This window comes from Solanum dulcamara, chromosome 1 (genome assembly GCF_947179165.1).
Source record: "Solanum dulcamara chromosome 1, daSolDulc1.2, whole genome shotgun sequence".
Classification (NCBI taxonomy): domain Eukaryota; kingdom Viridiplantae; phylum Streptophyta; class Magnoliopsida; order Solanales; family Solanaceae; genus Solanum; species Solanum dulcamara.
In genome coordinates, this window is record NC_077237.1 from 57,109,981 (window position 1) to 57,132,170 (window position 22,190).

Genomic DNA, 22,190 nt, shown 5'->3' on the forward strand with positions numbered 1-22,190 from the left:
AGCTTGACGAATAAAATGAGGAAATAAGGTGAGTATTTATAGATGTGGAGTAGGGACCTAACAATAAATAAAAATAATTATAAATAATGATATTGAAAATTCAATAAAGGATTGTGATCTCATAGATGATGTTAAATGGAGGACTATTGATGTCATGGGTGATGTCAAATAGATCTAGATTATTCCATGGTTGGTGAGATGAACCTTCTTTTAACGGAATATCCTTTTTCGGAGCTGCGTTTGAACAAGATAACTTCCCAATTAGGATTTTGTCTTTTCATATGAATTGTAGATATAGAAGTATACTTTCATTTCATTCAATAATCAACCAATTTGGAGTATCCTATCGTGAGATATGATTTTTCTTCTACAAATACTCTATTTTATCACAACACCATGTCTTGCAAAAATTAATTTATTTGACCTATGTATCCTCCGAATATTAAGATATGTTCTCATGAAAGTTGTAGGTAATGCCGTTGGAGTTATTCAGAAATTTAAATCACCTAATTTGGACTATTCTATGAAACGTTATACCCAAAATACAGAAGCAATCTCATTTTCGTCAAGAATTAAAATACCACATACAACGTTTTAGGGGGTGTTACACTCTGGGTGCATTTTCACTTGCCAATATCCAGATTTACAGTCGAATTTATGAATATCTTTTTACTTTGTATCCTATTTATTAGTTCACTCTTATCGGGTAATTAATAAGCATCAATTCTAGTATTATCATTTAGTATTTTATAATTGATTACCATTCTAGCTTACCTCTTACCTACTCACTCTGGTTTCTAACCATAAATGCTGCAGATTTATGTTTAGAGGTAGATCTTTGTATTACTTCTAATTTTAACAGTTCTTTTATTTGTTTACTAAATTCTTCTGTGTCTTCATTATTTGCTTCTATGGTTGCATTTTTTATTATATATATATAGGGTTTATAGTATCTAATTTACACATAATTTTGTTATATCCTCAATGTACTAATGGTTTTTCTCTAATTATTTCCATTTCATGTAGTATTGCTCCAATATTATTTAAGTCTTTAGGATTCTTTATTGTTCCTAACTTATTAATTCCGTTTTTGGAAATTCTAGAATTCTGTCTCAACATTTATTAGTGTATAATCTTTTTCTATATCCTCTAAGTACGCCGCTTCTTCGAAATAAACTTTTTCTTGGTGTTCTTGAACTCCAAGTTCAGACGAAGGTGAATATGGAAGCAATAATTATCAAGATGCTCAGAATCCATATGAGGATGATGAATTAGGAATGAGTTTCGATTTAATCGCCTTACACAACTTAGACACTTAATTTAGAAGTAATTCAAAAGACAAGAAGACAATGATAACTCCAAGGTGATAAGGTAAGAAGATAAGGTCAGAGACGTGGCAGGCATATTATCACAACTTATGTACATAATAGTAGTGTGCCATGTGGGTATGCCCACAACTGTCCTATAATAATGAGTGCTATGACTTTATCACTACTCTCCAAATGAGGGAAAAACTGTTAAAGCACGCTTTTGTCAGTCCGTGCAGTCAAAAAGATAATTAATAATACATGTGACGATGGGGACCATAAGCGCACCCAACTTGCATTATTGAGAATCTTATCTCAAAGTGTCGGCCTCTCATCTAAAGACCGCATAGCTTATTAAGAACTATTAGATTTACACTCTTGTGCCTATAAAAGGAGGCATTATGTAAACTAGAAAAACAGAACGAAAAAACCAAAAACCTCTCTCAAACATACTCCCCTTCCTTTATGTATACCACTTCTTTCCCACACCCAAGTACCTCAAGTGTATAATAAAGCTTTGTGTAATAATAAGAAGTGTGTTTGAATAATCTCAAGTTTCTTCCAGCAAAGTTCTTCGAGGTTCCCGAAAGAGAAACCTCTCTCTGTCTAATAATGTAAGTTTTATGACGTTTTATGCCCAAGATCCCCCCCAAAAATATGTTTTTATTTTTATTTTACAGTTTTCATATGTAAACTACTGTACAATTTAATTACTCTACCCTTAGTATATGGTTAGTCTCTTAACTTCTTAATAACGATCATGGATTAATCTGTAAATTTCTAGGAAATATTGGCCTTGAAAGTCCGCTTAATGAACAAAGAATGAATTTGTTGCCAGATATATGTTCGGGGTGTGGTTAAAGAAGAAGTTGTTAAGTACATAAGCTAAGAGGAAGAGATGAAAAGGGTAATTTAAAAAAGAAGAAGGTAAAAACGGGGATTTTTGGGATAAATTTCATGAGACAAACATGACGAGACTAAAACGAGAGAGGGGGTACTGAGTAGGATTCACAACATATTTGATAAAACTCTTGATAAAATTCGTCCTTTCTCTATATCATCATCTTCATCTAGATCATTTTAATTATATATATATATATATACACACACACACACATCACACACACACATATATATGTGTGTGTGGTATCATAAATATTTTTCTACGCCATTCGACAATACACGAATGATACTACCATATTATATTCCTATATTATCATGAAATTGAAATTGTATAATTGAGGAATTACCATTATTTCACCAAATCAATCTTCAATCCTTAATGAGACACTTCTAAAATCCTCAATGATACCATAACAGACATTTAGAAAAAATTGCACAAATATTGAATGATATCATCATAGTACATATATATTGTGATGGTAAATGTTGAATGAATACCATCATAGTATATATATATACATATACTGTGATGGTATCAAATAAACTAAAAGCGAATTGAGCATAGGCTAAGAAGGGGGCACACTTTGTAATAACCTTTGGCTGAATGAATATTTGGATGATTGTTACGTATTGTTTCATAATGTATCGTATTGTATTATATTGTATCGTACTGTATTATTTTAATGAATTCCCTTCCTCCACCAAACTCTAGTACAGAAGGAATGGGATCCTATTGAGCTAGTCTGAAAGATCGGTACTTTATTATTTCAATGAATATAGTGTTTGGATATATTGTATCATTCTCCGCCATTACATAATATTACACCTCTATTATTTGAATGATAAACTTACAGGAAAAGTATGGTACGAGGTAGAGCTACTCTGAAAAGGTAGGTTAAAAGATAAAATATAATTATTAAATAATAAATACAAACAAAATGAGAAAAAAATATTAAGGTAATAATATGATCACACCAAATCGATCGTTACATAAAATGACTTTTTTCATCATTACCTAACAATGAATTAAAACAAAACAATATAATATAAATTAAATAATAATCAAAATAAATATTAACTAACAATACAATAGAACCGCCACGAGTTACTTAAGAATGGGGTATTATTACATTATGTTTTGTGTCCAATTACTATAGTTTCCTTATAATAGACCACCTGCCATGGAAGTTGGAACAAAGAAAAGCCCAATCAACAATCGAGAAAGACTAGCAAAAAGTATTTTGTTTGCTTGCTAAGAAAAAAATCCAAATTCAATCGAAAAAGGAATAAATTGAAGAAGAGCAGAATCTCACACTTTGATGAATTGCAAACTCTTTCTTTGCCTTATTATTCAATGATATGGAAATGGATGAATTGAAACCTTCAACCAACGTTACTTCCGTCGTCATCACCTTTCTCCTGCACTATACGTCGTCGTTTCTATCCCCTTTCTTCCTCCTACGACCATGATTATACCCTTTAAACTTCTCTTTGGATCTCAGCCGCAGATCCATCACAGCCTATTCCACCTTTTCACTTGCTTCTTCAACCCTTATGGACCCTTCTACCTCTCGACCAGCTGTAGTCATTGACAATGGAACCGGGTATTCTACATCACCTTCAACCTGTTTGATTAAATTCTTCAACCACGTTACATTTTTTTATTCCAAATTTCTCTTATTTTCAGGTATACAAAAATCGGTTTTGCTGGAAATGTGGAGCCATGTTTCATACTGCCTACAGTTGTTGCTTCTAACGAATCATTTGTTAATCAGCCTCGAGCTTTGACTAAGACAAGCAACTGGCTAGCCCAGCACAGTGCAGGGGTTATGGCGGATCTTGATTTCTTTATTGGGGATGAGGCTTTGAGCAGATCTAAATCTAATAGCAATTACAATCTTAGTTATCCTATTGAACATGGACAAGTTGATAACTGGGATTCAATGGAGCGCTTCTGGCAGCACTGTATATTCAATTACCTGCGTTGTGACCCTGAGGATCACTATTTTCTCTTGACTGAAAGCCCTATGACTGCACCAGAGAACCGAGAATATACTGGTGAAATTATGTTTGAGACTTTCAATGTTCCGGGACTTTATATAGCTGTGCAGCCGGTTCTTGCTTTGGCAGCTGGGTACACAGCATCTAAGGTTGGTAGTCTGTCTATAACAACTTTGTTGCGTGTTGTTTTTTGAATTTTGATGATATATATTTCTGATATTGATAATTTTGTGATCTAATTGGTCTGTAAAATTTTGTTAACCTTGTTCAACGAACCTTTTGCTTCGCAAGTAGCTTTGTTGACTAGAGTATTTAGAGAAAGTTAATTGTGTAATAGGCGATATCTTGGATTTTTCAGTAGTCCATTATTGCTCTAATTTCTCGCAATATTAGGACTAACTTCAATGATGTATTCATTCATAAAATATTTAAGAGTGCACAAATTGACGTGCTTAGTGGAAAGCTTGTTATGTTTCTAAAATTCAGATTGTTGCCTAAGTTATGAGAGTATAAACTCTGAAAAAGGGTGCCTGTCTCTTGTACAATTGCAAATTTAGGTTGGTGGTATAAAATTAGAACGAACATTGGCAGTATGATGCCACAGCCTTTTGTTTGGAACAATATCCAAAAAATGATGTATTGATGTTAGTGTCCTAGGGTCAGGTCTCTGAAGTGTGTATGACCTACTCACTTATAAAGGAAATTTACCTTGAAATATGCTACTAATGGTGTTTTTTTTTTGGTGGGGGTGGGGGCAGGGGTTTTTACCTGTAAAAACTTGATTTCAAGTTTCATGTAATTTAAACTATCCAATTGTTAAATGGTAGCACCTTATCGCTTTTTGTGAGACTAGAAGGACAGAACTTTGAAAAATGAGTTGATATGTTATTTTAGGGAATAAGGGTATACTGGTCAATTTTAGAGAAAACAAACAACCAGGGTCCGAAGGAGGCAAAAGGTAAATTACTGAAAAAGTTGAAGAGGAAGAAAATATAATAGAGGGATTGAGTGGAAAGTTTCTGTTCAAGAGAGGAGAAGGAGGAGGAAAAAAAGGAGCTATATGAGGATATGTGACTGGTGTGATGATGTTTGGCAGGAGCTGTGAGCTGTCTTTTGGAATGGAGTTTGTGTGTGGGGGGTGGGTGGGTGGGGGGGCTTGAGATATTGTGCCAACTTTTTTATAAGAGCAACCAAAAAGGATTATAAGTTGTACCAAAGGGTGTGGCGTGGTTGTCAATGAAGTAGATTGACAACCATGACAATCTAAGGTTCAAATCCCAATAAAGACAAAGAACACTACTGATTTCTTCCAATCTTCATAGTCTTGGTGGATAGAGTTACACGGTATCTGTTGCTGGTGAGAGGTGGCAGGTATCCCTGAGAATTAGTTGAGGTGCACGCGAGCTGGCCTGGACACCACATTTATCAAAAAGAAAAAAAAAGGGAATATAAGTCAAATCATACTTAAGAATATTAGTCAAAAAAACCTCCGAAAGGATTATTAGTCAACCAACCAACCAAAAGGATTATTAGTAAAGTTGGTCATCAAGAATAAGGATTATTAGAAAAGTCAAACAAGCAACTATAAGGATTAGTACTCTAATTCTAGGCCCAAGACCAAAAATATAATATTACATTAATTAGAATCTTTATTAAATTATCAAGTTGATAGTGAAATAAGTCTTCTAGGAATTGGCTTTTAACCTTTTCTTCCTTTGCCTCATAGGACTTTACCGGGTCAACTTCTTCCATGTCTTCTATTTGGGCTTGAGATATATTAAAGCTATTGGACTGGTCTTATAAGGTTATAAGTCATCTTCCACCATTAGAATTTCATTATTTGAATTGAAGTCCATGAAGTTTTCTTGAAGTTCCTTAGCTTGTCATCTCGTCAATGACCTTCTAGAAGATTCCAAAGCTTGACCTTTAACTTCTTGAAGTGGTGTCTTCCCTTGGTGGCTATCAATCTCCCGTAAAAATTCCAACTCGAATTGGGACCCACATTAAAAAGAGAAAGATCAGCTACATTAAAAGTACCGCTAACTTAGTAGTTAATGGGGAGGTTAAACTTATAGACATTATTTCCGTTCTTCTGAAGAACTTCAAATTACCAATACCGTCTTAGGTGCAGCTTGGATTCCGTTTGCTAGGAAATCTTATCTTGCACATATGCATCTAAACCCAATCACCAAGCTGGGAAGTGATTTTCTTTTGACCCATTATTTACTCTAAGGTTGTGTGGTGTTTCTTTTTCTCAATATGAAGGCGAGTTTGTTCAAGGATCCTTTTTCATTACTTTGGTTTCGTCATACCATCAAGACTAGCAATGTCATTATCAAGTAATGGAAGTAAATCAATAGAAGTAGGGGTATTTAAACCATAAATAACTTCAAAAGGAGACATATCTGTAGAAGAATGAATGGTCCTATTTCTTTTTTTTTTCCTTCTGAAGGGAAGGATGGATGTATGGTCTTATTATAAGCAAACTAGTCGAACAAGTAAGCTAAGTATAAGTCAAATCTTCCGTCCTAAGGAGTTCTATTCATATAAGCATCCAAATCCTACTGCCTTAAGGAATACTAGTCAAACAATCATCCAAAATAATTTCTTGTCACACAAGCAATCACAAGGCTGACTACTTAAATTCTAGTTTCAAGACAAAATAAAATATGACATCAATTAGACTTGTTATAGTTAGTCATAAACCAAGTCTCTATGATTTGGCTAAAATCTGTTCTTCTTGGGTCTCATTAGAGTTGACTGGGTAGGCTTCTGCCGTGACTATTATTTTTGCTTGAAATAGATTGCTTCCGAGGAAAGACACCACCTCAAGAAGCTAAAGACCAAGGTTTTGAACTCCGAGAAAGCCATTGACAAGATCACAAGCTAAGTAACTTCAGGAAAAACTTCATGAACTTTAAGTTCAAATAAAGAAATGTCTCACAGTGAAGATGAGTTAAAAACCTTAGAAGAAAAGTTCAAGAGCTCTAATATATTTTAAGCCCAAAACTTAGACATGAAAGAAACTCACCAACCAAGTCCAACGAGCCCAAGAAGAATGAATTTTGGCCAAGATCAAGATGACTTAATTCATGACCAACTTGATAGTTTTATAATGAGTCTAATTGACGTGATCTTTCATTTTAGTCTGTAACTAAAATTTGTGTAGTAACCCAAATCCAAGGCCGTGAAGGGTACCTACAGAGCTACCACCCAATAGGCATGTGAAAAAATAACATGGCATCTGATGAGCCTCGGACTTGGCCGGCGTGTAGAACACTGACCTCACAAGATCAATATTTTTTTCAAGAGGCTATTGAACTCACTTTCGACAAGATAGGTGGATATAAGGCCACCTCAGAGTTTCCCGATTATAATCTTATACTTTTTCAACTAGTTGCTGTCATAGTTTTGAACAAAAACTGCATCAAAGGAAAGCTTCTCACTATATTCCAATAAGTATAGATGATTGGTTTCTTTTACAAAGATTCTTTACTTCTTATACAAAGTTTGTACGCGGGAAGTCTCCCTTTCACTCAATCGAACTACTGATTTATCTAAAGTGGAGAGAAAAAAATTCCACAATTATGTCATATTGAACTCGAAATCAACTTGGCAAGCATCAAAGTAACCATTGTATGAAAGCCCTAGCTAGCTTGTCTTGCATCTCGAGTTCAGTTACCTCTCTTGTACCCTCCCGAGCGCCTGCCCCCGTTTTTCTTTTTTCCTTTAATTCCTTTATCTCTTGATTTAAGTCACTGGAGATGGTTAGAATAGGAGATTGTGGTGTTTGGAAAGTTCGGTTGCTTTATTAGTTGGTTTGGCATGACAGAAGAATTTATTCAATGTATTTTTGTGTTTCTCTGCTTTTCTTGTTGGTTGGCTTCAGTTGAGGTTACAAGGAAGAATGGGCTCTGGCTTACTTTAACTAGGAAAGGACACCCTGACTCTAGTTGTAGATCGGAAGTTTTGTTTGAATTGTACAATATGAGGGAAGAAGGTAATGTAAATTTTGGAGGAAAATAAAAAGTACTTATTTCCTCTTCAATGACATAGTTTGATCCCCCATAAAAAAGTTAAGAGGTTAGATGTGACTCCCCAAATCTAGGGTTGACTTGACCCGCATCTGATATGCCTTAAACCCTGTACCGAGAAACCAACCATCTCGTATCCCATAACTATATTTAAATACATAAGGATGATGTGGTCATCGTTGTATCACCAATCACATGCATTGGGACTCCTTGCAGTCCGATACCATAATGAATTATGCATTTTTAAATATGATGCTTAATCATTCAAGCAAATAATGGCTCTACAGCCACATCATAAGTGAACTTGTCCCGTAAAGGGATCAAACATTGATTACCCTAATGACATACACATCTCCCATGGTGTGCCAATAGAGCCATGATATGCAAACGAATGAAGTGAAATGCTGCCCACACCAAATTAAATATGAAGTTGGGTAAAACAAATAAGGCCAAACAGTTTGTCAGCTGACCGGTCTCAGCTGCACTGTACTGTAGCATAGCCTGTGAAATGCTCGTTAGTTTCTTGACATAATAATGGTATTCTCTTCTTTGTGATCATAGGTGTCTTGCATACCATTATTCCAGAAACTGAACTTAATCGTGGCCTATCAATTTGATATATCTTGTAATTATTATATGCTATTTCTTTAGTGTGAGATGACTGGAGTCGTAGTGGATATTGGAGATGGTGCTACCCATGTTGTACCTGTTGCTGAGGGTTATGTTATTGGGAGCAGCATTAAGTCAATTCCCGTTTCTGGGAAAGATGTTACTCTCTTCGTTCAACAGCTCATGAAGGTATGTAGTTCTTGTTTCTCTATGACTTCAGTTCAACACTTCCATAAAAATGGTTGAATAGACTATGCATGTTCACTATTTTCCCTTGACTGTCACTGATCTATCAGGGTCGAATGAATAACATAGGATTGTGATGTCTTGAATATTGTGTCTTAATGTTATTGGTATTATAAACCCCAGGGAGTTCCAACTGTCCAAGAGATGAAAATAAAGACTTAGGAATAGATTGTATATATAATCTTTAGCACACAAGCCTCTAGTTCAAATGAGTATGGTAATAGTAGCAATACCTAGTTTCAATCATTTCATGTCTTTATCTTTTAAATGAAAGCAACAGGGCTGTTCTAGTTTATTAATTTCTTTTTGCACTTTATTAAGAGTTTTTTTTTTTTTGGCAAATTAATTTCTTTTATTAATGTTTGTATAGATGATTGTGAATTTTTGTAATGAAAATATTTGTCTTTACCTTAAGTTGATGAGATCCCTTATAGAAACTGCTTTGGCTCTTTTTTTGTTTTTTAATAGAACTCGTTATGTGTATTTGTTATTTATCATGATTTAAGTGCATTATGTTTGAATTGGAGGGGTGTAATTGCCTTTTCAAAAATTTAGTTTTTTGTATATATTTTTCTCATTTTTGTTCAATGGAATTTGGTCAAGAATTTGATTGAATCATATAAAACTCATTTTGGTTAGATAACCGTATATATATTTATGTACTAAAAATCTTGTAAATCGATCTGGATTAGCCCAAAATGGATCGAATTGGCTGAATGTACGCCCTAATTCGATGTCCATCACTAAGTTTATATTAAAGGCAGTGGCACCCGCAACCTTCAAATCTTGGATCTGCCGTTGGTTTTGGTCCTCCCCTTTTCTTGCCTTGGACCTTTTTTGAAACCAACTGAAGCATGTGAAATTCTTTACCTAGAAAATCGAATTGATGCCTTATAGCATTAGTCTTTTATCACAATCATTATCCAGCACTGTAATTTTTGTTCTACTTTTTTTTTTCTTCGAAAAAGGGTCAAAATGCCCTAAAACTATGCAAAATTGAACAAAAATGCTCTCCTTTAATGACTTGGTCCAAAAATGTCCCCCGTTAATAGTTTGACCCAAAAATGCCCCTATTGTTACTTTTTTATCGGATATCCCATAAGGGACCTCCCTATTGTTACTTGATTGGGTCAAAAATGCTCTTTTCTTGATAAACATATTTTTTCTTTTCTTTTAAGCACATTCTTTTCCTAATAAAAATATTATTTATAAAGAACTGTTTCCTTGTTTCTTTTCTTTTAAAATCTCTTTAACTAATAAAAAAGTGGGAAGTAATTTTTTTTCTTAATGTCGTTGATCAATTAAAGTAGAATAATCGCATATACTTTTTAACCTTTAATATAAGTCATATGTATAAGATCATAGTAGTCCATCATTATTTTTCATTTAGATAACGATAAAAATCTTTTTTTCTAATGAAATAGATAATATTTTCAAAAAAAATATTTTTCCAATTGAAGAATGATATTTGATTTGCTAAGTACATTGATTGAAATCACAAAATATATTTTTTAATATTACATTGATTCAAATCACAAAATATCTATAAAATATCGTCCATGGAGTTATTGTTGACCCTTTTTTCATTTTATCTTTAAAACTAAAGAATGCATTAAAAATGCTTATCCTACTTCAAGGCGAAAACTAGTAAGGAATAAAATATTTCCTAGTTTATTAGGAACAAGAATTTTATCATATCTAAATGAAAATTAATGATGAGGTTACTATGATATATATGACATATTATCGGTTAAAAAAAATACATGAGGTTATTCTATTTCATTTGTTTTGACAAAAAAGGGTTATTCTATTTCATTTGTTTTGACAAAAAAGGGTTATTCTATTTTTAATTGATAAAGTGATATTAAGAAGAAAAAAATTACTTCTCACTTTTAATTAGTTAAAGGAATTTTAAAAGAAAAGAAACGAGAAAAATGTTCTTTAAAAACAAGATTTTTATTAGGTCCAAAAATGCCCCTGTTAATAGTTTGGCTCAAAAATGCCCTTGCTGACTGCTGTTAATAGTTTGACTCAAAAATGCCCCTGCTATTAACAATAAGGGTTATTTTTTAGCCAAACTATTAACGGATGACACTTTTGTTCAATTTCACATAGTTTAAGGGCATTTTTATTCATTGTTTTTTTAGTTGCTTCTAGTAACTGATAGTCACAACCATTAATGGATGATCAAGATTGGGCACAATATTTAGGCCCTTCTGTAACTAAAGTATCTTCTTCTGAATCTTCTATTGCTAAGTTTTTTAATGCCTGTTTATCTTAGGAAATAAAACAAATCACAATTGTTGTTATAGTTCGAAGTGTTATTTGTTTTTCCCTTATTTATTTAGTTAGCAAATAAAACAAATCGCAATCGTTGTTATAGTTTGATGTGTTGTTTTTTTTTCCCCTTATTTATTTAGTTAGCAAAATTAAACAAGCATAGATAGTTTTGTTTATAGAAAAGCGGTTTCCCCCCTGAAACAGCCAAACTCCACTCAAAAAACAGAAAACAGTGAAAAACAATTCTTAAGACACACAAAACCAATTTCTCCAAACCAATCCATGCCCCACCCCTCCCCCCCAAACCAAAAAAGGAAAGAACGGAAATATTTTATGAGTTTAATGATGATTGTTGTTTAGAAATTTTTCCTGGAAGGTAAGTAAGATTGGATAATAAATGATTGTTCTTCCTATGACTTGTCATGCAGAAGTTTTATTCTACAGTGCTCAGATCATAGTTGCTTGAATTAAGAAGTACCGCTTAAGGTTACTTGATTTATAATATCAACGTCTTTTACCTTATGTTACCCAATTATTAGGAGATGTCCTTAACCTGTGGGAAATCTAAAACTACCAATTGCTTAGTAGGGTAGGCACAACTGGGGGTGGGTGTTCGGTTTTTTCAAAGTTCGGTTCGGTACCCGTATAATAATACGGTAATAACGTGTTGAAGGAAAAAATATTATGACAAGGTGGAGTATTGCAATTATCTCTTAACCCGAAATTGGAGAAGACAAAATTGTTGAAATTGAGGATTCTACAGAGCACGTGATGATTTCTCAAAAAGAGTTGGTCATGTTCTACATACAATCACATTGCTGACTAGCATGTAAAAAACTAAAACTAAAAAAAATAGCACCTGGTTGAACCAGCGAAGCAGATAACTGAAACCAAGAAACAGAATTACAAGTTGGTAGTACCAAATATGCTGTCTGGAACTGGGTACCGTATTGACCACCAAAATTTTGAAATTTTCTCCCAAAAACCGTACTGGTTACCGAACACCGAACTACCAAAATTTCTGGTTCGGCTCGATAATACTGAAATTCCCGGTTAGGTTCGGTAATTTTCGGTTTTCGGTGATTCATGCCCACTCCCCGCCACAACTCAGATATGAGCATGCTGGGTGTTTGAGGTCTATCTTTGAGTTTCTAAGATGGTATTTCATTGTTTAATCAAGCTTCAAAAGATAACAACTTATTTTGATTTTCAATGCAGGAAAGGGGAGAACATGTTCCAGCAGAAGATTCCTTTGAAATAGCACGAAAAGTGAAGGAAATGCATTGCTACACTTGTTCTGACATTGTGAAGGTATTATCCATTTGTATGAGACTATACAAATGGAGTAAAAAGGAATAAGTTGAAAGAGTAGATAAAACAAAAGTTTGAAGTTCTTTCTGATAATCCATCCAGTTCCTCCTGTTCTTCCATCCAGTTCTCAAACTTAACTTATCTGTTCGACATTTCTGTGAATTAAGGAAAGCAAATAATGCCATGATTTAAACTCAGAATCCTTGTTTGCATCCGAGGCTGGAGGTTACAACTGTTTTTTGCTTGTAATAGGTCCTTATTGTCAAATGATTTCAGGAGTTCAATAAGCATGATAAAGAGCCAGGGAAGTACATCAAGCACTGGAGAGGTACAAAACCAAAGACAGGAGCACCTTATTCATGTGATGTTGGCTATGAGCGATTTCTTGGTCCTGAGGTCTGGTTTATCCTCTAACTTCAAGTCTCTCAATCTCTTGAGCTATAGAGTTTTGCTTTCAATGTGCTTGTTAGTAGTTAGCCTACAAGATGGGTCAATGAATCAGTGTTGTCTACTTCATGTTTTCCCCTAAGTTGCTCGGACTCTTCACTTTCCGTGTCGCACCCGTGTCAACACAACATGGGTTTAGGTGTGGGATCCGTACCGAATTTGGTCGGATGATTTTGGGTACTTTGATCAAAATCAATGGAGAAATTCATGATAGATGCAATGATTTCTGCAATCAAAACAAAAGTTAAGGTGAATTTGAAGAAAGTTGAGTACCTTACATATAGAAATTTTTATGTTAGTCCTTTTCCTTGTTATCTCTTTTTGGGATTCTTCTCTTAATCTATATTTTTTCCTCATAATACCTTGTAAGTTTTCCACATAATGTCTCATGATATCGACATATAACTCTATTTTTAGATATTTAAAATTATTTATAGCCGAATACCTGCACCGCATCTGTACCTGGATTCTCGTACCCCTCAAATCTTAAATTTTAGATCATGACGGATTTAACCACTAGATCCGCACCTGTATCGGACACCCGAGTCCGAGCAATTTAGGTTTTGCCCAAATCTCTCGAATTGTTCAAACAAGTTAGCTCAAACCCTGTGTTTTTTTTTGCATGGAGTAGCTTTTTTACTTAATTCTAGTTCATGAAAATATCCAAGTTAATTGAAGAAATCAAGATAGTATCCGTGCTCATTTGACTTTTTTGGGAAGCCTCTTGACTTGGCCTACTGGTCTGGTGCTCTAGTCACGCTGGGCGATAGTCTGGCAACCATTATGGATGTGGCCATGTGGTAGAAATTATAAGAAAGGAAAAAGTTTGGACCTTAATCAATATAGAGCTGGATTAAAGTAGGAATTTTTTTATGGTGGCTTCAGATTCTTTATTCATAAGTTGTCTTGATGAATTGTGTTCGCAGGTCTTCTTCAGTCCTGAGATTTATAATAGTGATTTTACGAGCCCTTTACCTGAGGTGATTGACAAGTGTATTCAGTCTGCACCAATAGACACAAGAAGAGCTTTATATAAGGTAATTTTGTTGCTGAATTCCATATAACTGTTCTTTAGTGATTCAGTTCTTGATCAACAAAAAGGTTCCTTGTATCTTGAATGAACTTAAGTTGTGTGTGAACCCACTTTTCTATGTGAGTGTGATATATTGTGCACTTGTTGAAGTTCAGAATATTGTTCTATCTGGAGGATCAACCATGTTCAAAGATTTCCATAGAAGATTGCAGCGAGATCTCAAGAAGATAGTGGATGACCGCATTCTTGCATCAGATGCTCGGTTAGGTGGAAATGTCAAAGTAAGTGTTCGCCTCTTTCATTTCTCACCTGAATTTTAGGAGACAAATAAATAGTCTCCAATACATCAAGGATGCTTGACTACTGGAATTCAACCTCAGGCACAACCAGTTGAAGTGAATGTGGTCAGCAATCCTATCCAGAGATATGCTGTTTGGTTTGGAGGTTCTGTACTAGCTTCAACTCCTGAATTTTTTGCGGTATGTTTATCCTTGTAGTTTCTATTTTATCTGATTGTAGATAATTACTGCAAAATGAATTTAATCTGTGTATTTACTGGTTTATGCATTGCATTCAAATAGGAGAATTTAAAATCTCATTTTTGATGATCGATTTGGATATTTTTTATGTTAGGCTTGCCATACAAAGGCAGAATACGAGGAATATGGAGCTAGCATATGCCGGACAAATCCCGTATTTAAGGGAATGTATTGATATTGAACCGACTCAAACTGATATTGTAAAGGCATTTATTGTCAAGATGTGCACATCCTAACAACCCGATCCATCCTTCCTTGGTGTCAGCTTCAAGCTTAAATCCTACATCCGCAGGCGCCTTCAGTTATGTCAACCGATTGGAGGCAGTGTAGGATGGACCTGTAACAGAATGGGGTTCTTGTACTTTTCTCCATTAACAGCGGATGAGTTCTGGTCTTGTGGGAAGTAGGCTTTCATCATCAGTATTGGTTGGCACTGCAGACGGTTTCACATATAAGTTAGGGGACATGTACTGAGCTGAATGTTATTTTCTGCGTGTTCAGCTCAGTCTAGGGATTTACCAGTTTATTTTAGTAAGAGGGCAGGATAATAAGCTTCAAACAAATTCAGGTAGGTTTTCTTTAATTGTTATCAAATGACCGATGAGATGACTATTAGTGCTCTATGTCAAAGAATCATGTAGAAGCTTGTTTTCTCAGTAGATGCATTCTGAACATTAAAGCTATACCTGTATATTTGGTTCGCTACTGAACCTTCATTCTTTTTCTAGGAATAGTATTGTAACCTAGTTATTTTGGTGCAATTTAATCTGCATTTGTGCTTTTGTAAATCGTTTGTTGTGATTTCTCTTAGCTTTTGGGTGTCTCGATGAAAATAATTTTAGTTTGGGTTTCAGTAAGCAGCTAAAAGAAAATTGCTTTGTTAGTTATTACAGAGGCTTTGTTTCTTCTTTCACTTTTCTTTGTTGATGTATTTGTATACTTGATTATTCTTTTGACAATTTGAACGAATGGATAGAAGATATTTTGGAATTCTACTATGCATTATTTACATTCTCACCAAGTGTATGAAAAAAAAGAAGCATCAATTGCCCTCATTCCAAAGAAGATTGGAGCAATTGACCGGTGATATAATAGACCTATAAGCCTTATGAGTGAAGTCTATAAAATCATTGTCAAGTTTCTAATTGAAAGACTACAGGGAGTAGTTAACAAATTAATTAATCATATGATGGCTCTTCATTATAGGAAGACATATTATGGTCTATGGATAATGCATTCATTGCCAGTAAATGTGTGGATTCTAGTTTGAAAGGGGAGTACCTAGGCATTATGTGTAAGTTAGATATAGAAGAAGCATGTGATCGTGTCAATTGGATTTTTTGCTTAACATCCTCAGGCAAATGAGTTTTAGTGAGAGATGGTTGAAATGAATTGATTTCTGTATTAAAACTGTCAAGTTTTCTATACCTGTCAATGAAGAACTTGTGATTTTTTCCTTTTAGAAAGGAGTCAACAGGGTGATTTTCTTTCTCCGTTCCTATTTACTATTTTCATGAAAAGATTCAACATGATAAAGGATTGCTAGAAATAACAGATGGATTGCTATAAATAACAGATAGATTGCTATAAAGAGCCGGCGAAGACACAAAAATATGTTAGTGATCTTCTGTGAAGCAAAAACAAAACAAATTAGCTTTATTACAATGATCATTCTTGTCTTTCGAACTATATATGGGTTGTGTGTTAATTGAAGGACATCAATAATGTTCGCAATCATACCTTAGTTCAGGATTTTCCTACTCTTATGTAGGAGAAGCTACCGGCTTCCCAACTATTTACTTGGCATGCCATTAGGAAACAAATATAAGGAGATGGAGATCTGTAATGGGAGCATAGAGAAAACTTAAAGGAGACTTATCCCTAGCCTAGGGGATAAACTCTCTTTAATTAGTTGTGTTGGATTCCTTACCTTTTTTATGTATGTCCCTATTTCATATTCCAATTGAAGTGAAGAGACTTTTTCTAGTTTGGAAATAAGGAAGGAAATTGATTCCATCTTGTGAGTCGGAAGACTACTCAACTAGACAAGAACTTTGGTGGATTGACAAGTCAGACCAATACTTTACTCGTGAAATAGCTCTGGAGATTTGATAGGGAGAAATAGGTTCTATGGAAGGAGGTATTGTAAGCATGTATGGGCAAACAAATTAATGGTGTTCTAATGCAGTAACCAATACATGTGTATGGAAACTATCAGGAACTTATGGCCCAAGCTAGCAGAAAACATATGGTACAAGGTGGAAACTGGCAGGAAAATATTCTCTTGTAAAGATTTATTGATTGGTCAGGCAACGATGATACATACATTTATCAATATATGTAATGAGTCTAATGCTACAGTGATTGAAAGATAATCCAACATGGTGGAATGTCTCTCTTACAAGGCATTTGAATGATTGAAAAATGAGTAGATTTATTGAATTAATTAATGCAAGTTCTTGAGGATTTCATAGGCACATCTACAGAACCTGGCACTATCAAATGGAAGCATGATAAGGACGACAAGTTCTCAGTAAACAAACTTATAAAAGAAAATCAAGTATGCAACCTGAAAACAAGACAAGCCTTTGGAAACAAGTGTGGAAAAACTTAATTTATATCAAGATGAAGTGTTTTGCTTGGTTGGTGATTAGAAAAACTTTTCTACTGCAAAGAAGGGGATTTCAAATTGCATTGTAAGTGTTTGCTGTGCAGTGAGGCAGGAGAGACACTTTTCTATAAGGTTACCTCAAAGTTGTGATCTTTGTTCCTCAGTCTAATAGAGACCAATTGGTTAATGCCTGAGCATATAAAAAAATATTTAAGCCGCTGATACCCTGTAACTAGTAGTACGTATGACAACGTTGATAAAATTACTTGAACTTGAGGAATTTGGAATGTATTTGAGCCTAAATGACTAATGCATAAGTGACTTAAAGCCAATTTGAAAGTTTCAAAATTGGAAATAATGTTAAGTGACCATGTTTATGATCCGACTGAAAATGAAATTGACCCAAGTTTTATGGTACATACCTACCTCTATGGTAGATTTGACGTGAAGAAACCTCTGAGCTCCTTTTAGGTCGATGATGCCTTGAGTTTGATGAAGAAGAAGCCTCAACTTCTTAGCTGTTCATAGTCACTGATAATGCTCAACCATATTTTGCGATTGAAGTATAAATGATCGTATGCAAAAATAATACCCAACTTTATGAGACGGGGTTGAACAACAAGAATTGATATCGAGGATTACATTTTATTCGTTCATCAATTCATGGCTAACGTTCTTATCAAAACAAGAATGTAAATAGGGGGAAAAGGGTAACAAGAGATTTGACTCAACACTACGATTATCAATATCACTAAAGCAACACTAAGAGAGATTCAATAAGTTGGAAAAAACTATGGGGGCCTGAAATATTGATGGGGTTTTCACTCAATATGTAATAATCAACTAGTTCTCAACCAATCAACACATGGATAACATTTGGTCAAACACTATAACCAATATTCTCCAAAACTAATAGATATGTGAGTTGTATTTGTTTGAATAAAGAAGAAAAATGTCAAAATTGTAGGCATTTGGCTAATGGAAGTCAAGAAAGAAGGCTAATTGTTTTCATACATTTTGTCAAATGTGGTGACATAAATGTGTTCATAAGCACCAACCATGCCACTAAATTGCCTATAAATAGACATCTCCACCATGAACACAACATCACCAAAAATTCAATTCTTTGTATACTAGAGAAGAGGTTTAGAGAAAATTTTCTTGAAGATCTACTTGGAAATAGTATTTTAGGAATTGGAGTGTGAGAGAGAAATATTGTGTATTATATGATTGCAATAATTTTCCGTATAGTGAATATTTTTCTGGGGTAGTCTGTGGTTTTTCCTGCATTAAGTTTCCACGTTAAATCTTGTGTTGTTATTTTCTTTAAATTTCTCTGTTATTATTTTCTACTTAAAGGCGGTCCGGAAGGGACGGGAACTAGCCAGTGCTTTTTTTCCAACAATGTGTGTCGTGGGTTCTTCCAAACCCTAAGACCTTACCATACAAAAGACCAAACATAGATTGAGTGGGTTTAGACTATTTCTAGCTCTATCCCTTAAATGAGAAATCAATAAGATTTAGACTGTCATGATCCAAACACGGGTGTTATGGCACTTGTCCTATCCTACTAGAACAAGTCAACCTAGAACCCAATGAAAACAGGAAATACGGAGATTAACCAATTATAGAGCATACATAAATGCGGAAGACTTAAACAATCTCAATAAACCCCCAAAATGTAGTTGTCACGTGTACAAGCCAATAATATAATATGAATTTGAAAGATAAATACAAGTCTCAATGTCTTTGTTTCTCAAATAGAACAAAGCATAAAAGAACAAGAGGTCCACCAAAATAACAAGCAACTACCTCTCAATGTCTCCTCAAATAAGCCTCGAATGAAAAGAAGGAAATCTAACTCATGGGTCTGGGCTCGAAACCTACACAAGTGTAGAAGCAAGGAGTGAGTACAGTTCTCAACAAGTACTCCAATAAGACAGGGTAAATCTAAATAGAATATGAGAACTCCTTTCATCCCAACCTAACCTCCATAACTTCAACCTGCGCAAAAATCAGTCCAATCTAAAGTTCACAATGCACAGTTCACAAGATTTTCATAAACACGGTTCAACCATTACAAATCATTAATCACAAGTATCACAGTTGTTAATCACAAGAATCAAGTTCATCACACACAATGTCAAGATTATCATGCACAATCAATAAATGGGCATCAATCACACTTGCTGGCAATGACCTCGACATCACACACCTACCGAAAATGACCTCAGCATCACACCCTCGCCGAATAGAATTCTTGTGAGCGGTGATAGAATTTTTGCTTAAAGAAAAGCCATAAGATTCCTTTTATGCTATAACAGAAGCTTTAAACAATTACATAAGCCAACAGATTACTTCTGATACATTCTTCTTCTTCTTCATTTATTTTTAACAAAAAGTTAATATCACGTCTTACTACTTATAGAATACCATCGAGTTCACTTTACAACATATAGTTCAAGATTGTCAACTGAAGTCCACACTACTATCTATCTGATCTCAAGTGTTCTAGGACTCGTATCTGCATATCACCAAAATGGATATCTTAACCAGAGAAGCGCTATCGAGTGTACTTGGGAAAAATGTTACTCTTTCCGCGTCTGATTCTTAAATTTATAGTGTCCAAACTTATAGTGTTGTGGTTTATGAATGAAAAGTTGCAGCTGTTAGTGAAGGAACACATTGATTTGTAGGGACGTATGTTAGGGTTGTTTCAACGGGCACCACTATTTTTTTTTCCAGTAAGCAATTAGTTTTTAAAATAAAAAAGGTATTTTAATAATTCAATTAAATTAATGTTTCTAGTTGGGTGTATTATAGTAATTTAATATTCAGTTAAGGAATTTATACTTTAAGGTAACTAGTTTCTTTGCACGCGCTGCACGTGTATTTCAAGTCATCTTGTATATTATTTTAAAATTAATATTTGTATTATCAACATAAAAATAAAATATATAATTATATTTGAAAACAAAATAATCAAATGATATTTCTGAAAATGATTAATATGAACCGTAGTATGGTAATTTATTGTCGGGTTAAGTGATTGACTATTGGTTTTACCTATGAAGATAGATAGTCAATGTTTAATTAGATATGTATAAACCTTTTTACTTGTTTCAATTTTATAAGATACAAACATGTTAAAAGTGTATCACGCCTAATACGATATAGCTAATCATGCGTGAACATTTTGAAGAATATGAATATAAAATTCAGGTTCATATTATATATGATATTTTGTTCTTCAATGATGGCGTTGTTTAATATGAATGTTGCCCTCTATCAAGAAGATAACTTAGAGTAGAAAATGAATTTGGAAAAATTCATTGAGTAACTGAAGGTCTATAGAAAAACTTGATTTACCATTTCAAAGCACGCTCAACTTAAGTATTCTTGAATTACATTTACATAATTGCTTGATAAATGTATCTTGATATAGTTATATCACTTCATTTTGCTTCTCTAATAACTTAATATTGAGCATTACGGTATATCCTGGTGTGTGTGTTGGGGGGGGGGGGGGGGTTACAATTTTTTTAACTAAATATCATTGTTGAAACGAAAAATTTTGAGAAAATATTAGCCTTATGTGACAGATGAACAAACATTTTTTTCGTTTGAAATTAATTTTTTCTGTATCAATTTTTATTCTTTTTGGTCAAATAGTTTCTCTAAAATTAGTTATTAATGAAAGGACACAACTATTCGAAAAGTACACAATATTTATTTAGATATTTTAACTTTTATTTATATTATTAGTATTAAAAGAGTATTTTAGTCTTCTAATTTTTTAGTTAAGGCAAGGAGAGATGTGGGAAAAAAACTCAACAAATGCCAACTATTTTAACGTAGAAAACAATTATAAGATATATATTCACAATATTGTAGAACATATTTTACAGTAGACGCTCAACTAATGGAATCATAGTATTTATAGTTGAATAACGAAAAAAATTGAATATTTTTACTCCTAAATCAGATATTTCGAGTTCAAGTTCTCCTGAATATAATGTTGTCTTTGTTAGGGAGCACTTTACCCTAGCATAGAACTTTTCGGTGAGAATTTTGATTAAGTCAGTCCCCAATGTGGAATCAAATATCGCATAGAAAAAAGCAAAATAAATAAATAAATAAAAAGATATCAAAGACACTCTTGATGTCACGTCTAACAAGTACAAGCTCTTCATAAAGAAAAAAGGATGGTTAAGGAGTCATTATTAAGTAGCCATGCTATATCACTTTTTCGATCAACCAACGTGTTGCTAATGAATATAAAACCATGCAAGCCATGTAGCGGAGAACCAAATGATCATGTACTATGGAAAATATATACACAAATAACATTTTAAAGAATTAATACATGAACATTTATGAGTATTTCATTAAAATGTTTGAACAGCCTGATAAGAGGGCTTGAGACTGGTGAACTGGTGAGTATCCAAAAAAGAAAGTATTGCAGTCAGAAAATTGCCTTGTATTACAATCAAAGTAGTAAATTCTAAAGTATATATAGTCCAAAAAATTCTGTAAGACCACCAAACAAAAGTAATAACATTCATTTTTATACTCACTTAGACAATTGTCACTTGTATGAACACAATTATAAATACAATCTGATGATATGTATGTGGTTGCTGCATAACCATGTGTGGACAGAGACAAAAAAAAAACTCCAAGAAGTGCACAGACAGAGACAAAAAATCCAAGAGACAATATGAGTGGTTATTGATATTTGAGTTTTGACGACCATTTTCTATCTCATTCGTTTGGACTACAACTATAGATTTATAATGACTTGAGTTGGTAAAGTTTGCAACCAGTCCAAAGAAGTGCATCGTTTCATGTGAAATCAGACATTTGAGA

General features: G+C 33.9%; 1 protein-coding gene across 2 annotated transcripts; it reads left to right on the forward strand.

Annotated features, from left to right (window-relative positions):
• The first annotated feature begins 3,384 nt into the window (after positions 1–3,384).
• LOC129887489 (actin-related protein 3-like) lies at positions 3,385–15,498 on the forward strand. Of its 2 annotated transcripts, XM_055962633.1 has the most exons (9): positions 3,388–3,814; positions 3,898–4,360; positions 8,897–9,043; positions 12,599–12,691; positions 12,968–13,087; positions 14,065–14,175; positions 14,327–14,452; positions 14,552–14,650; positions 14,805–15,498. In XM_055962633.1, the coding sequence occupies exons 1-9, from the start codon at positions 3,765–3,767 to the stop codon at positions 14,883–14,885; spliced, it is 1,290 nt and encodes a 429-aa protein (XP_055818608.1). In that variant the 5' UTR covers positions 3,388–3,764; the 3' UTR covers positions 14,886–15,498. The 2 variants fall into 2 exon arrangements, 1 of the variants encoding a protein (XP_055818608.1); XR_008766433.1 differs by lacking the exon at positions 14,805–15,498 and having other exon boundaries at positions 3,385–3,814; positions 14,322–14,452.
• Positions 15,499–22,190: the final 6,692 nt, after the last annotated feature.

What these genes read in the sequence shown, in the direction of transcription:
- LOC129887489 (XM_055962633.1), top strand. Translation starts at nt 3,765, where the DNA reads ATGGACCCTTCTACCTCTCGACCAGCTGTAGTCATTGACAATGGAACC. An exon ending in GTCATTGACAATGGAACCGG is followed by an intron (nt 3,815 to 3,897) that starts GTATTCTACATC and finishes TCTTATTTTCAG; the next exon opens with GTATACAAAAATCGGTTTTG. An exon ending in AGCGATTTCTTGGTCCTGAG is followed by an intron (nt 13,088 to 14,064) that starts GTCTGGTTTATC and finishes TTGTGTTCGCAG; the next exon opens with GTCTTCTTCAGTCCTGAGAT.